General features: G+C 45.1%; 1 protein-coding gene across 1 annotated transcript; it reads left to right on the forward strand.

Moving 5' to 3' along the window:
- Positions 1 to 9,432: 9,432 nt before the first annotated feature.
- LOC112965042 (1-acyl-sn-glycerol-3-phosphate acyltransferase alpha-like) lies at positions 9,433 to 14,649 on the forward strand. Its single transcript, XM_026063722.1, is given in 6 exon segments — positions 9,433 to 9,623; positions 10,372 to 10,505; positions 11,053 to 11,228; positions 11,524 to 11,619; positions 12,130 to 12,202; positions 14,504 to 14,649. Coding segments are annotated over 6 exon segments (810 nt in total). The 5' UTR covers positions 9,433 to 9,438.
- The last annotated feature ends 805 nt before the right edge of the window (positions 14,650 to 15,454 follow it).

A 15,454-nucleotide genomic window follows, 5' to 3' on the forward strand; every position in this document is an offset into this window, starting at 1 on the left:
TGAATGGCAGAGCTCAGAGGGTTGTGATCAGTGGTGCAGAGTCTAGTTGGAGGCCTGTAGCTAGTGGTGTCCCCCAGGGGTCAGTACGGGGTCCAGTCTTGTTCAACTTCTTCATCAATGACCTGGATGAAGGCACAGAGTGCACCCTCAGCAAGTTTGCTGATGATACAAAACTGGGAGGAGTGGCCGATACACCAGAGGGCTGAGCTGCCATTCAGAGGGAACTGGAGAGGCTGGAGAGGTGGGCAGAGAGGAACCTCATGAAGTTCAACAAAGGCAAGTGCAGGGTCCTGCACCTGAGGAGGAACAACCCCATGCACCGGTACAGGTTGGGGGTCGACCTGCTGGAAAGCAGCTCTGCGGAGAAGGACCTGGGAGTGCTGGTGGACACCAAGTTAAGCATGAGGCAGCAATGTGCCCTTGTGGCCAAGAAGGCCAATGGTATCCTGGGGTGCATCAGGAAGAATGTTGCCAGCAGGTCGAGGGAGGTGATCMTCCCCCTCTACTCAGCCCTGGYGAGGCCACATCTGGAGTACTGTGTCCAGTTCTGGGCTCCCCAGTACAAGAGGGATGTGGCACTACTGGAGCAAGTCCAGCAAAGGGCTACCAAGATGATTAGGGGACTGGAGCATCTCTCTTATGAGGAAAGGCTGAGAGAGCTGGGCCTGTTTAGCCTAGAGAAGAGAAGGCTGAGAGGGGATCTTATTAACATGTACAAGTATCTGAAGGGAGGGTGTCAAGATGGAGCCAGACTCTTTTCAGTGGTGCCCAGTGACAGGACGCGAGGCAACAGGCACAAACTGAAACACAGGAATTTCCATCTGAACATGAGGAAAAACTTTTTCACTGTGAGGGTGACAGAGCACTGGAACAGGTTGTCCAGAGAGGTTGTGGAGTCTCCTCTGGAGATTTTCAAAACCCGCCTGGACGTGATCCTGTACACTGTGCTCTAGGTGACCCTGCTTGAGCAGGGGGGTTGGACTAGATGATCTCCAGAGGCCCCTTCCAACCTCAACCAAATAGCTCTACACCTGACCCTGAGGCTCTAAAACAGAGCTAACATAGGTCTGAATACATGTGTTTAGATAACTCTGTTTCATCAGGTCCATTGTGAGTAGATTTTCCAGCACTGGCATTAAAAGACAAAGCTAACTGCATTGCTCTCGGATTTTTTGTGGTAATGTTCAGTTTTCATTGATGTTAATGCTTTTCTGCGTGGGAAGTGATGCCTGGATCAGGGAGGATGGTCCTTCCATCTAGGCAGTTGATCTCTCTTACCTTGCACAGCTCTGAGAGTGCTGTCAGCACATCCTGGTCAGACCAAAAGCAGCTTTGCAGCTAAATAGAGATTCCCACTTCATAGAACAGTTTGTGGAGTTTGATTCCTGCAAGGAAAGATTTTGAACACAGTGATTTTTCCTATATTTGTGGTATTTACACCAGCTGGCTTCAGGATTTGTAAAGTTCTGGAGTTTTAACACTTTCCTTCCAAAATGCTCTGTGAAATTCCTGGGAAGTGAATCTGGTCAAAAGTGACTCTCACTAAGAAAAGATGGGCTGCTTTGGTGCCTTAGGACCATGCCTTTTACTAAAAACCATGATCTTTCCCTTGTTCCTACAGTCAGGCCCTTCCACATGATCATGCCCAGATTCAGACTGTGAGAAAGGACAAGTATCTGCAACTAAAAGCAATATTTAGGACCTCAGATAACTCCAGCTGCAGTCAGCTTCCACTTCCTGGGAGGATGTTTAGTCACATTCTCCACAGGGCTATGGATCATGAGCTTGAATCTGTGGCAGGGTGCAGCCAAGAATGTGATCTTCATGATGCCAGAAAGAGCTTAGACAAGAGAAAAACTGGCTTAGTGTTAGGGCTCTTCCTCAGGAGGAGAAAGAAGGTCTTTGGTCCTGGTTCCCACCACTGTTATTTACACGCCAGCAGTTCTGTTCCATCTATCTGCAGAGCACGCTGCCTCCCCCAGCCATCACCTGCAGGTAGCCCTGGACAGAAACTTGTAGGACCATAGAAAACTGTAAGCAGGGAGGGGATTCCTGGAGGTCTCTAGAGCAGCCTCCTCCTCAAAGCAGGGCTAATATCAGGCTTGTCTCACTCTCCCAGCTTAACCCATGGAAGTAAATCACACAAGATGACAGGGAGCCACAGCATGTCTTCTCTCTTTTGTTAACACATTGCTTTTCATATCCTGTAGAAGAAGCATCTGGTGACTTTCAACACTGAATGTTGAGGATTTCCCCAGACGTCTTGACTTGGAAGCTGCTCAGATTTTTTTTTTTTTTTTTTTTTTACTACGCTTATGCTTTTACTGCTGAAAATATTTGGGCATAATTGCTGTTATTTGCTCAATTTAGTTTGCAGGAAACCTTTTCAGTGGGATAGAATCCAGCGATAAAAGAACTTTATTAAAAGATGTTCCAGTTCCATGCAAATTACTCAATATCACAAAGCAGAACAAAATGACATATCAAGAAAGACTGACTACCAATCAAACGGACTACTTAAGCAATTCATATATACTGGATTTCAGTAAGCTTTACCATCAAAAACATATTTTGTACTCTCCTTTTGCATGACAGCAAATAGTTGCCAGCCCACACAGAAAGAGATGGTCTAACTAAGGCTTTGGGAACTTTTCACGTCTCTTGCTTATTTTTGCTCTGCAATGTTTTATTTCAAAAAATACAGATTTTAATTTCCAGAGGAAATCTAATTGCTAATTACATGGTGCATTTAAACAAAGCAGTGACATGAAGAATCATGGAATTGTCCACACAGAAGAAAGAAGATGTTGTCTCATCAATTCCTGCCCTTACTCCAGAATGATTAAGGCATCATCTAGTGTGAGGGAAAACTGTGACAACATATTCCTGTAGCCAGAAATGAGTCTGTATGACTTACCTCTGGTCTGTAGAGGTGATGGGATGTGTCCTGGCAAAGACTAGAACAATCTAAAATCAAAATCCAGGGAATACTGGTATATCTTAACCATGCTCCCTTTTTCCTATCCCCATCTCACCTGGCTCCTGCCTTGCTGGCAGGAGGAAGGTGATATGAAAGCCATAGCGACATTCTTAGGAAGGAAAACCTCCCAGCAAAAGTCAGTTTGGACTGAGACTTCTGGCAGATGCACTTTAGAGCTGCTTTGCAATGTCAGCCTAGTGCAAAGAAACTTCTGATGAAACAGAGACTCAATGTATAGCCTCATATACAGCCTAATTTTGGAGAGCCAGACTATTAATCTACATGGTCTTTTAATTTAAAATTAACTAGGGTAAAGCTACCAAAGATCTTCTAATATGGGAAAGCAGTTGAGAAATGAACAGCAGTCGTTGAAAGCCATATTGACACCATCTCTTCTGTTCAGAGTTGAGTTCACCTTAGACTACTGCCTCTGTCCTGTGTTGTATCAGAACTGTATTGAATTGAAATTGTATCAGAATGAGCTGCATTGAGAGAGGACCATCTTTGTTCTAACTGTGTGGTGTTACAAGCTTTTCTGCTGGCTCAAAGAATTAAAGGTATAATCAAAATCTGTGGCTGTTTCTCTGTGAAGAACTGGCAGTTTTCGGGGAAGTTTGGTACATGGTCCTCTGGATATGAACAAACTTCACTTTTCTTAAAGTACAAAAAAGGAATAGCTTATCTAGTTTCACTCCAAGTTTTTTGCCTCAATATCTTTTGTTGAAGGGAGCAAAACTGTTTTCTCCTTCTCCTGTAGTTTGGCAATCAATAAACATGTAGTTTATCAATCAATAAAAGATATTCTGAGCTGAGGCTGAAATGTTCCTCGCATATTGTAACAGGTGCAGTAACCAGAGGAAGGTGGAGGATGGTGATACGTTTTGTATGAGGATCTTGCACAAAACATATCCAAGTGAAGTACACACTTATTTCTAAAAAAAGAAAGTATTCATGGAGGAGCCTCTGGCCCGTGCTTCTCTGTCATGTGGCACTAGATTCCTTAGAGAAAGGGCCAGGGAATGATTTGGTTCTAATAAATAACTGACAATAATCTCTTCCTTATTTCTTCCAAAATGGGAAAAAGTCCCTAGGAAGTACTCAGAGAAAAGGAAGAGACACAGATACAAATTCTGACAGCATTTGGCTAGAGTGGAGAGGTGATGCTGGGGCTATGGTCCACCCCAGGTGTGTAGGCTGACAAACACAAGCCTGAAATTATTTTGAACATCAGTTCCTACATGCAAATGTGCCTAAGCCCACGATTTCTTGGGTATATCCCTGATGCCAAGCGCTTCAAGGGAATCAATAGATTTGATGGATGTGAGATGCCTGACTACAAAGGATGTTGTGTGTCTCAGTCTCTCTAGCTTTAGTTTTCCAGTATTAGTTATCTAAGTCTAAGGTGTGCACTTCCAAACGGTCAGTGTCTGTTCAGTCCATTGGTGGCAGAGGAGGCTTCATTCATTACCTTTAACTTCAGCAACTAACTTAAGAGGGAGAAAATGACTGGCTCAAAATCACACATGGGCTCTCTCTGTGCTAAGCACAGAGGACACATTCTTCCAACTTTAAATGAGCACAAGGCTGAAATTTAGAAAATTTAATCAAGCTTATCAGCTTGATCAAACTGCTTAATCAAGCTCATGGAAATGCTGGTGTGTAGTGGAATCAGGGCTATTGCATAGGACTGTCCAGAGTGTGCCTCTCCTGCTTGGTGGAGCCACGGAGCTGGGAAATGCAGCCTGCAAGAGATAGGTACCTCACCAGAACAGGGACAGGACCATTTATCATGCTCAGCCTGTACTGCTGACTTAAGAAATGCAGTGCTCTCTCCTAGCTCTGTCTGGGGCCTCTCATACACCTTCTTTCTCACCCACAGCCTACTCCAGGTGCATCAGCTGCAGGAAAGGATGTCCACCATGGCTCCATCTTGCTCAAAACCATCTCCCAGCAGTGAATGCATTTCACTTGAGTGGAGAGCTACCAAGTTGTTCGGGGGACTGGACCACATGATGCACAAAGGAAGACTGAGGAAGCTGGATTTGTTCAGTCTGGAGAAGAGAAGGGGAGAGAGGGTGATTTCATTTTCAGTCTTCAACTATTTAATGAGTAGCTATAAAGCCAGATATCTCTCAGAGTTGCACAGTGAAAGGATGAGAGGCAACAGACACAAGTAGCAACAAGGGAAATTTCCATTAGGCAAAGAAAAAGTCTTCCCCGTGAGAGTGGTGCAACCCTGAGACAAGGACCTGAGAGGTGGCGGAATCTCCATCCTTGGAGATACTCCAAACTTGGCTAGACAAGTCCCTGACTAACCAAATCTGTTTTTTGAGTTACTCCTGCTCTGAGCAGATGTTTCGACTAGAGACCTCCAACTGTCTCTTTGCACCTTAGTTTTTCTATTTGATTCTGTAATTTATAATGATAAACTGATTTATTCTCCAGTTTTTAGTTCACCTGGCTGTGCTATGCAATACCTCTGTGGATGAAAGGCCTATAGCATAAGCTATTATAGTCTGTTGCACTACATTGCTATCACAGCTACAATGAATTGCTCCAGGGTTCTCTGGATGCCATGGGAATCTTCATGAGCCTATGCATACTTTCTCACAGAAACCCTCCTTCTTCTGTGATTATGGAAATTTCCAGATATTCTTCACTCATAAGTGGGTAGCCAGAGTTAATCTGTGCCTTGTAGAACTGTTATGCATAGATTTATCATGAAGTTACAGCTAGAGCATGATAATTACAGTTTCCTGAGCCTGGAGAAGAGAAGACTGTGAGGGGATCTTATTAATGTGTACAAATATCTTAAGGGAGGGTGTCAAGAGGATGGGACCAGACTATTTTCAGTGGTGTCCAGCAAGAGGACAAGTGTCAATGGGCACAAACTGAAATACAGGAAACTCTGTCTGAACATGAGGAAAAACTTTGCTGTGAGGGTGACTGTGCACTGGAACAGGTTGCCCAGAAAAGCTGTGTAGCCTCCTTCCTTGGAAATATTCAAAAGCTGTCTGGACACAATCCTGGGCAACGTGCTCTAGGTGACCCTGCTTGAGCAGGAGGGGTTGGACTAGATGATCTTTAAAGGTCCCTTCCAACCTCAACCATTCTGTGATTCTGGGATTCTGATGACCTGTGTCTAATATATTCATCCTGGAACTCTTTTGATTTTTTTTTTTTTTTTTGTCTCCAACTGTCTAACTGTCTAGTAGCTATATGCAATACATGAAATCCCGTTAGCACTTTCCTTTCAAGGACTGTGTAGCTGATATGGTCCTTGGCATGGGGCAGTCCCAAAGCTTTACCTTTTGATACCCTTTTGTTCCAGTCTGTTCCAATGGAACTGCTTGCACCAGAAGCTTCCAGTGGGAATTGCTCCTATTTCAGAAACCACTTCTCTTATCTCCATCTTGAAATCATTCCTGTCCAGTTTAGAAGGCAGCTGTGATCTTTAAGTTAAGCAGCCCTTCTCTCTCTCGAGTTTTTCTGTACTGACAGCAGCCAGTTCTCTCTTCAGCCTTCATCTGCTTACTGTGAACAAGCCAATTTTCTTAGTCTTTTCTCATTAGATTAGATCGCCTTCCCTGCCTCCACCTCTCTCCCCTGGCCAATGTGTGGCCTAGTAAAGTTGGTGAGTAGTAGTGTCATTACAGTTGCATCATAAAAACTCATGATATGAGCAAGTCCCTCCTCCCCTACTTAAGAGTCATTTAAATTGGGCACTCTGATAAGAGCACAAAAACCCAGGGCAAAAGGGAGTCAACTGAACATGGATATATCTAGGCTAGAAATCAGGACCTTCATTAGAGCTGCAGTTCCTGAAAATGCCTTGCAGGTTAGGCAAAACCTGACTGCTTTTGAAACGGGAGCATGATGGGTCTAGATGCTACAGCTCCTTGCAACAGAAGAAAATTATATCTGAGGATTTTAGTATCTGTGGATTTGGAGCCTAAACATTTTGTTAGATCTGAGCCGGCTATCCTTCTGTGGTGAGTTGGGAAGGGCATATTTTTTATTACCTCTTTTGGTCCTTGCTTTCTCCCATACTCATCAGAGATACTTACCAGCTCTTGAAAACCCCATATACATTGAACCTAGCTTCATACTCTTGAACATCTGGTGTGTCCTTGACACCATGTCTGTCCTTAGTGCTTCAAGTGTGCTGAGTTCCCTATTCTGCATGGAACAGTTTGGTGATGCCCAGATTATGTTGGTTATTCCCCAGCCTCGTGATGCCATGGAGAGCCACTCCACTAGCAACTGGGCGTGCTAAAGGACTAATGAATTTTCACACTTGTAAATCCATTATAGTGGGTCCTTCTCTGGTTCTATGTTTTGTTTTCATCATGTGGACACATGAGCTGAAGACATTTTTTTCTGTCTTTCCCTCCAGTTCAGGAACTTGTGGTTTTGTATTTTAACTGTACTTTGGGGTTGCCGTGTTCCTCTTGGTAAGACAGCAATGTGCTACAGCTTGGTATCTGTTTTGTCATGCACTTAGATGCTATAGAAGTATAACTTCATTAGAGCCTTTGCTGAAATTATTTGAAAACTGTGGTCTGTCACTAAAAATAAAGCTCTTCAGTGGTTTGTGATGACTTTCTGTTTGCATGCTTTCCTGTCCCTAGACATTCTGGGCAAGTTTTCATGAGCAGAGTTGTGTAAGATTTTCCTCTCTCATTAGGTACCTGACAATGGCAGCCTTGATTTGAAAGCTGCAGCTCTCCTTCTTGCAGGAGAACCATTCAAAGTCTCTTTCACTGGCATCACCTTTCAGGAACCTCTCTCATGGTAGCTCAGAATGAATGAGTTGGTTGTCAAAACAACTTCCACCCAAATGTGACAGAGCATAACTGATATTGATGGGATATTAGGAAGGTTAAGAGACATTAGGAGTGTAACTATTTCCTCGATCAGAACTTGGTTTCTGGATACACACAAAGCCTCTGTCATTGGTTGTCTATGAATCAGATCCAAAAGGGAGCTAATCACTGTGGTGCCAGCACTGAGGACTGGTTGCTGGCCAGAGGATTAAGAACGCCTGGACTCTTTACATGCACGAGGTGCCTATCTTTTGTATATGCTGATGCAGGGAGACATAGGTGTCTGTTCATGTCAGGGAGGACTTTTCTGGGATGCCCATCCCCCACAATGGTATGTCCACCCTCTTTGCTTTGGCTGCCTCTCCTGGGGTTGCAGGGAGACCTCAAGAAACCTGAGCAGCATGAAAGACAGGAGGAGGAGAAGAGCTGATGGCTAAACCATGGAAGCAGGGAGCACAGCTGATGCCTTTCTTTATTGTCATGCCTTTCCCCAGCTTCTTTGTGAATTATTGTTCAGGCTTGTTCATTTTACTATTCCATGGGATTTGATCTTATTTTCCAGATTGCAGGTGGTGATCAGTGTGGTTTTATGGGTCCTCTGAATCCCTCTGATAATCTGCAGCTCCTGGTCCTGTTTGGAAATTAATATTGTTACTCTTTTTCTAAGTGATAGCTGCTTGAGCAAGGCCTGTTGTGCAGCTGATGAGACACTAATCTTAGTCATTACATTTGTTGTGAAGATACTTTTCATGCTTTGGTTTTAGGAGTTGAAATACTGATGGAGCACTCCCAGGTTCTACTTGTTTTTTCCTGATTTATTTGTTACGTATGCAGATGCTGTCTAAACATGTGCCTGCCTCTGGCTATGAAAAAGTCGAGAGTAGCTGTTCTTGCTTTGTTTGTCTTTTTGTCTAGACATGTGGCAATTGTGTCACTTTTCCCACTCTAATTGAGGAATGCCCGATTGCTAAGCCTGGTCTCTTTAATGACTACATGTGTGGGGCAGGAACTGGCTGCTAAGATCATCAGTTTTCTCTTTCTTTCTCTCCTCCATAATACTAATTTCTGATTTCCTGTATCTGCTGGAGTCAGCTCACTTCCACACTGATGCTTGGTGCTTCCCAAAGGAGAGTGAGATAGCTGGGACAGTACAACAGCCACATGTTTATGCTATCCTGCCCATCCTGCTCCCTCCCATCAAAGACTTTCTCACAGTTTTTGTAGTTCCCATGCACAGAGCTTGATGAAAAGACATGTTTGCAATACAGTGCTCCTGTCCCTGAAGGTAGAACATCTCTTGAAACAGTCATTGCTCTACCAACCCAAACCACACACTCCCCCTTTGCAAAAACCATCTTGCTATTGCATGTTTTCCTCTGCTTGACAGCCTGCTCCTACACACACGATTCTGCTGGAGCTCGCTTGCTAAACCGGCTTTCCAATGTTATTTTAGCTCCAAGCAGCAGACAAAAGCAGGTACTTTCTGAAGCACCTCTCCTGAATCTTGTTACAGCTTTGCATCACCCACATGTAGCTGATCAAGTGAATCTAAGCTCTGCCCCACAATATCAGAGCCAGTTACTCATTTACTGCTCTGTGTAACACTCCTCTGATTAAGTCTGGGCCGAAAGGATGGACATATTGCCCATTCACTATCCCTTTACTTTTCTGCTCATCACATTTCTAGTCTTTTATCATGTGAATCCCAGATTCAGATATTTTTGCAAGATGTCCTTATAAAAGTTGTGGATCTTCATCTCATCCTGTCTTGTTATCATCATGAGTGCTCCTCGTGGACGTAACGTGGAAAACATAAAGTAAGTTGGCTGTGAGTTCTTTCTTCCCTACGCATTGATTGACTTGCACTCTATTTTGGAGGGTCACGCGAGTTCTGCTGCAGTGGGGAGGAATTAGTTGTACATTGGTGTGGAGAGTTGCCAGGCCGTGTAATGCAGAAGAGGGATGTGGTTTTCAGGATCATATTTGTCTGCAACAAGTTGCAGAACTTAACTGGAGACTGCATAACTGGATGTATTCATGTGATTAGTAGCAGTTTACATTAATAGACAAGCTCTTGGGGTGTGGGTTGAGCAGGGTGCTAAAAGTCAAGCAAATGTTCACCTCTGCTGACTCTGCTACACAGCAGTAGCTTCTGGAAGATAGGGCTTGTAGCCTCTTGAAGAGCTACAAAAGTAGGATTTATTACTTCAGAAGGTATTGTATGCTGCAGTGGGAGTTCCCAGACGTACCTCCTACTTGAGCCTCAGCCTTTCACTTTAAGAAATTTTCTTCAGTTCTTAAATTGTTTTGTGCCTTACTTATATTCTCTTCCTTTTAACACCTGTTAATAATGATATATAAGGATATAATGAAATAATGAGCTGAGGGGCCATACTAGTTGCTGTGCTCCAAGACAGACAAGTCATGGATCAAATCTGGGACAGCAGAGAGACAGGCTACTTCACAGGAGTAGACTGTGAGATGGACTAGTTTGGATGGGTGGGGTTTGGCCCCTCCATCCAATTTCAGCTTTTCTCTGGCTCGTGTCTGCCCCCTGTTTTCCAGGTTTCTTCGCATGGTGTTCCTGCCACTCAGATACATCTTTGGTATCAAGCTAGTGGTGAAGGGCAAGGAGAACCTCAGAACTAAGAAGCCCTTCGTAATTGTGTTGAATCACCAGACCTCCCTTGACATTATGGGTATGTAGAGATCCTGCCTGCCCTGCTCTTGGCCCTCAGTGCTCTGGGCAGGACAGTAGTATGAGAGGAAAACCAACTACTCCAGGGGGATTGCAGGCAGGGAGCGTAAGTCTTGGCTTGTTTCTTGCAGCTTCTCCCAAGCAGAAGTACCACAGGCAGAAAGGCAGGAGTATTGGCTGTGATATAATTCATTCCCAGTCAGCCCCAAGCCAGGGCTATTCTCCAGGGTATTACAGCCCAACAGGAATTTTCCAGCTAAAACAACTTCATTCTTTGCAAGAGAACTAGGATAAGAGTGCCAACTGACTGACCACAGCTGTGTCACAGCTGCTCTGATTCAGTGTTGGCAATGATCCTGCTCTAAGTAAGCGGTTGGTCTGGAAACCTCCAATGTCCCTTTCCCAACATGGCTATGATCCTGTGATGCTGGGTGGTCTAGTAGGAGCTGCAGGCATGACATCTCCCAGAGTGGTGTGCTATAGTCTAGAGCCTGGAGGGAACCTCAGGGCAGATGCCAACTTGTTCTGTCCCTGTTCTCCCCTTCCAGTGGCGATGGAGATACTACCAAGTCACTGTGTGCCCATTGCAAAGAAGGAAATCCTATACATGGGTACTTTTGGCCTGGCATGCTGGCTTTCAGGCATCTTTTTCATTAACTGTAAGAAGAGAGAAGAGTCTATCAATACCTTGACAGAGGTGGCACACTCCATGCACAAAGAGAATGTGAGTGGGAAGAACAGTTTGGAGGGGAGCAGGAGGCACTTTGTGCCACTTGAAAATGTGACCCTTGATGTGGCTGGAAGGGGATGTTTGTCTCTGGGCTAGGCACAGAACACAGCAGGGTAAGAGCACCTCAGGTGGGATAGATGTGCTGAATGTCCTGAAAGTGTTTGCGATGGAGGAAGAGGATGTATCTGCATGGCTGGGAGCAGACAGATCATTTTTAAGTGGTGTGCAGTGGTCTAAGATAGTGCTGGGACTGTGGTCCCTACATCTCAGTGTCTTCTCCCTCCTGCAGTTCCGAGTCGTGATCTTCCCTGAAGGAACTCGTAATCATGGTGGGTCCATGTTGCCCTTCAAACGTGGGGCCTTCCAGTTGTCTGTGAGAGCCCAGGTGAGAGCCACCTTCCTCCCGCCCCACTGGGATGCAGTTTGTCTGCCATGGTCCACCACCAAACCAGGGCTAAAAGGCTTCTGGTCCAAGGCTTTCCTTTGGATTGTGTACACATTAAGGAGTTTAGCAGGCGCTAGGAGTGGCACAGGCTGGGACAGGTGGAAAACCTCCGTGACTCAGCTTGAGAAAATGGTGGAGGGATCCTGACAATAGCCCTGGATCTGCATGGAGGAGTTTCTCCACAGCTGCTGCAGAACAGGCCACTATAATAGTGATTTGGCAATCCATGCATTGTTGACCTCAGTATAGAGATGTAAAGGTGAAATCCAACAGAGAGGATATTGGGAGATATGGTTAAATTATCTAAATAACCCTCTGAAATTCTACTAGCAGCTGTCTAATTATCAGCAATATGCTTAGCTCACCTGAGAACACCAGTTCCCTTTGAGGGGGGGAGAGGGAATTTGGGAGATTTGTAGACTCACTCACTGTAGACTGCCTCCCCTCCAGGTCCCCATTATTCCTGTAGTGATCTCTTCATACAACAACTTCTACAGCCAGAAGGAGAAGAGATTTACAACAGGTAAGAGTTACTTGGGGCAGAGAGAAACTCCTGATCTCTCTCTCATTATGGTCTGGGTGTTGGTACTAGCTGAGTCCTTGGAGGGAGCTATGAGGTGGGTGAGTAGAGGAGTATGTGCAACATGGGAATAGCAGCCAGACAAATGCAGCTTCTCTCTTCTCAGGAGGGGAGAGAATGTGAGATTTCAGACAACACTTCTGCCTCCCCCCATGAATTTCTCACAGTTTACTCAAGACCTGTACCAGGGAACCTGGGAGAAGCAGCAGAAACTTGGGGCAGATGCTGCCCCCTGCCCCACCACACTGTCCTTGGAGCTGCAGGTGCACGGAGAGTTGGGGAGCAAAAGGAAACAGAGCTTTCATAAAATGTCACACAGAATCCTGCTTCCTCTCAGTTACCACGTTCTTTCCATGTGTCATCCATTTATGATGACAAACTCTCTGCTGGTCACTGATAAAATTTCATGGAGAAAAAAAGACACAAGTCTTGTATTTCAAAAGGAAAATGCAGAAAAAACTGTCAAATACCAAGAACTTTTTGGTATTGGAAGGATTCTCCTGCGCGGGAGTCAGATAGGAGCATGAGCAAGGACTTCAGCTGTCTGCCCTGCTCTGCTAGCCTGCTCCGCTAGCCTGCTCCATCCTCTCTTCACCCATAACATCCCTCGTCAGTTGTACAACCAAGATAGAGCACTTTCCTGGGAAATCAGAGGGGATTTCCTGGGGAAAGTCATCTGGAGTGGGGAGGGACCTCTGGAGTAGTTCAACCTCTTACTTAAGGAAAGCCAGCTCCAAAGAGAGATCAGGTTGCTCTGTGCCTTGTCCAGTCCAAGGAAGGAGATACCACAACCTCTCTGGGCTTTTTATGAAAGACTATTTGCAGCTGTATGTACATTTGCCCTTATAATAACCTCACCCGAGGTGTTCATGGTTAACCGGGATTTTTGTGACCCCTAAGCATGTTGCAGGGTCAGTCATTCCCAAATTGATGATTGTTAAAAAGGTAGGACCTTCACTGCTGGAGAAAGAACCACAATGAGCTTTTCCTGTAACTTCACCACCACCACCACCACTTTACCCATCTGGAAGTTTTGCCAGGATTGATTTCGAAGATGTGCTACACAGAGCCAAGATTTCTGCATGTCAGGATGGCTGATCCTTTAGATCAACTCTCCATCTAAGCAGGGGCTCAGGGTATGCTGATGAACTTCTGGAAAGCTCAGTCTCGTATCTACTCTGTGCACACTGGAGGTGTCTATTGTGCATGGAGGAAGTCTGGTGCTTGTGGGAAGTCTGTTATAGCCTGACAGCACTACATGTACAGCACAGCCCTGTCATCCTTCAACTTTTTCTGCAAGGCCAAGAGAGGTGTAGGAGACTCCTGAGATACCATGCTTAGCTTTGGATGGAATGAATTTTGTGGATTTGCATGCAGGCAGGGAGGACATCCTCTTCTTTTATGAAAGACTCTTCTCTATGGTTCTGTTTCACCTTCCTTGCATGGTTTTACTAGCAGCTCTTCTGGATCTCATTTCATAGCACACTTGTAGATGCATGAAAACATGCTAAAAAGTTAAAAAGTAAAACAGACACTCTCCAGGTCTTCAGGTGGGTCTATGTACAGGCAGTCTCTTGTCTTCACTGGCAAGAATAAAGGCCAGTGGGTGGAAGAACAGAAGAGTATAATGATAACTTTTCAAAACACTCATCCTGTTTCCAGCAGTCTGTTGCTTAATCTTCTTGTCTCTTGGCCAAACGGAGAGTTCTGGCATGATTTCTCTCATCCCAAAGTGCATCCTGGAAGGGACAACTCTGCTATATTGAATATACATAGATCAGAGCATGGCCAGTCTGGATGTATTGTATTACAGACATCTCATCCTCTTTGCCCTGGTCTGGACAGACCCTGAAGTCTAGAACTACCCAGTTGTGGGTGACCTCTTTCCACTGTGAAAACTGACCATTTATTCCTACTGCCTGTTCCCTGTCTTGCGACCCACAGTGGCCCCTTATTCCACATGAATTATTGCTTTGGATATACTAGGGGATTAGTGTATGGGAGAGATTCACCTGTTTCTGTATTTATGATTTTGTGGTCTCTGGGAACAAGGTAAGTCTGGTTTGGGTTTCTGCTGTGTGTATTTGGGACACGACTGGGTTGCTGTGTGGAAGAGGACATTTCCATTTGTTTCTGTCTTGTTTCTTCATTTGCACTGATCCCTATGCTACACCTTCTCTGGCTCTCCTATAATCCTCACATGCTTCCTTTCCTCTCTCTGAACCTCCTGTCTTACTCTTCTAGGGAAAATCACCATCCAGATCCTGCCAGAAGTGGAGACCCTTGACCTGGGCCCAGACGATGTTCCCAAGCTCACCGAGCAAGTCCGTGACTCCATGCTTGCCACCTATCAGAGGATATCAGGCATGATGAATGGGTCTTCCCATTAGTGATCTTATCTTTCAGCTCCAGTTTTGGGTATAGGTGCTTAGGGAGAGGGCATGGCAGCCACAGGAAGATCTGGAAACAGAGACAACCCTGGACTGCAACATTGACATACCAGTGATGAGCAAAATGTCCACAGAGGAAGGAGAACTTTAAGTGAAGCTGGTGAAATCATCCCTTGTTGCTTCCAAAAAACCCCCTGGGCCACCTGAGCTGTGCCCTAAACACACCATGGATAGGAGGACATGTCTTTTAATCATAACCCTAAGAACTTCTGTCCAACTGGACACCAACCAGTCTTAGACAGAGCTGGACCCTTCCTACGATCATTGCTGCATGTTTATAATCACCTTTTTCTATCCAAAACCAACAAGGTGGAGACATTTATCTGTGGGTCCATGGCTATCCCGTCAGATGTTGGGCCCCCCCAGCTGACACCCTTGGGGAAATACAGCTTGGGGCGGCGGGTTACCACATTCACCTGGAAGCTCATTCAGGAGGAAGCACTGTCTCCTGCCTCTCAGTGGGGAAGGACTTGAGGATAACTTCTGCCACAAGATGGGGGAGCCAAGGCAGCTTTGGGAGAGCGGAATTAAAGACCAATACATACATTACATGTGTCTGCAAGGGTTGGTGGTTTCTTTGTTTTTTTCAGACTTCCTTTTAAACAAAGCAATATTTTGCTTTCAGTGGTTGGGCTTGGGAATGGGCCCAAGGGACTTAGGTACCAGAGGCAAACAACAGAAATGTATTGCTTAACACACTGGCAGTGGCTTGATAATCTCATGGTTTTTAACACACTCTAAAGAT

The sequence above is a fragment of the Apteryx rowi genome, unplaced genomic scaffold (genome assembly GCF_003343035.1).
Source record: "Apteryx rowi isolate R43461 unplaced genomic scaffold, aptRow1 scaffold_20, whole genome shotgun sequence".
Lineage (NCBI taxonomy): Eukaryota > Metazoa > Chordata > Aves > Apterygiformes > Apterygidae > Apteryx > Apteryx rowi.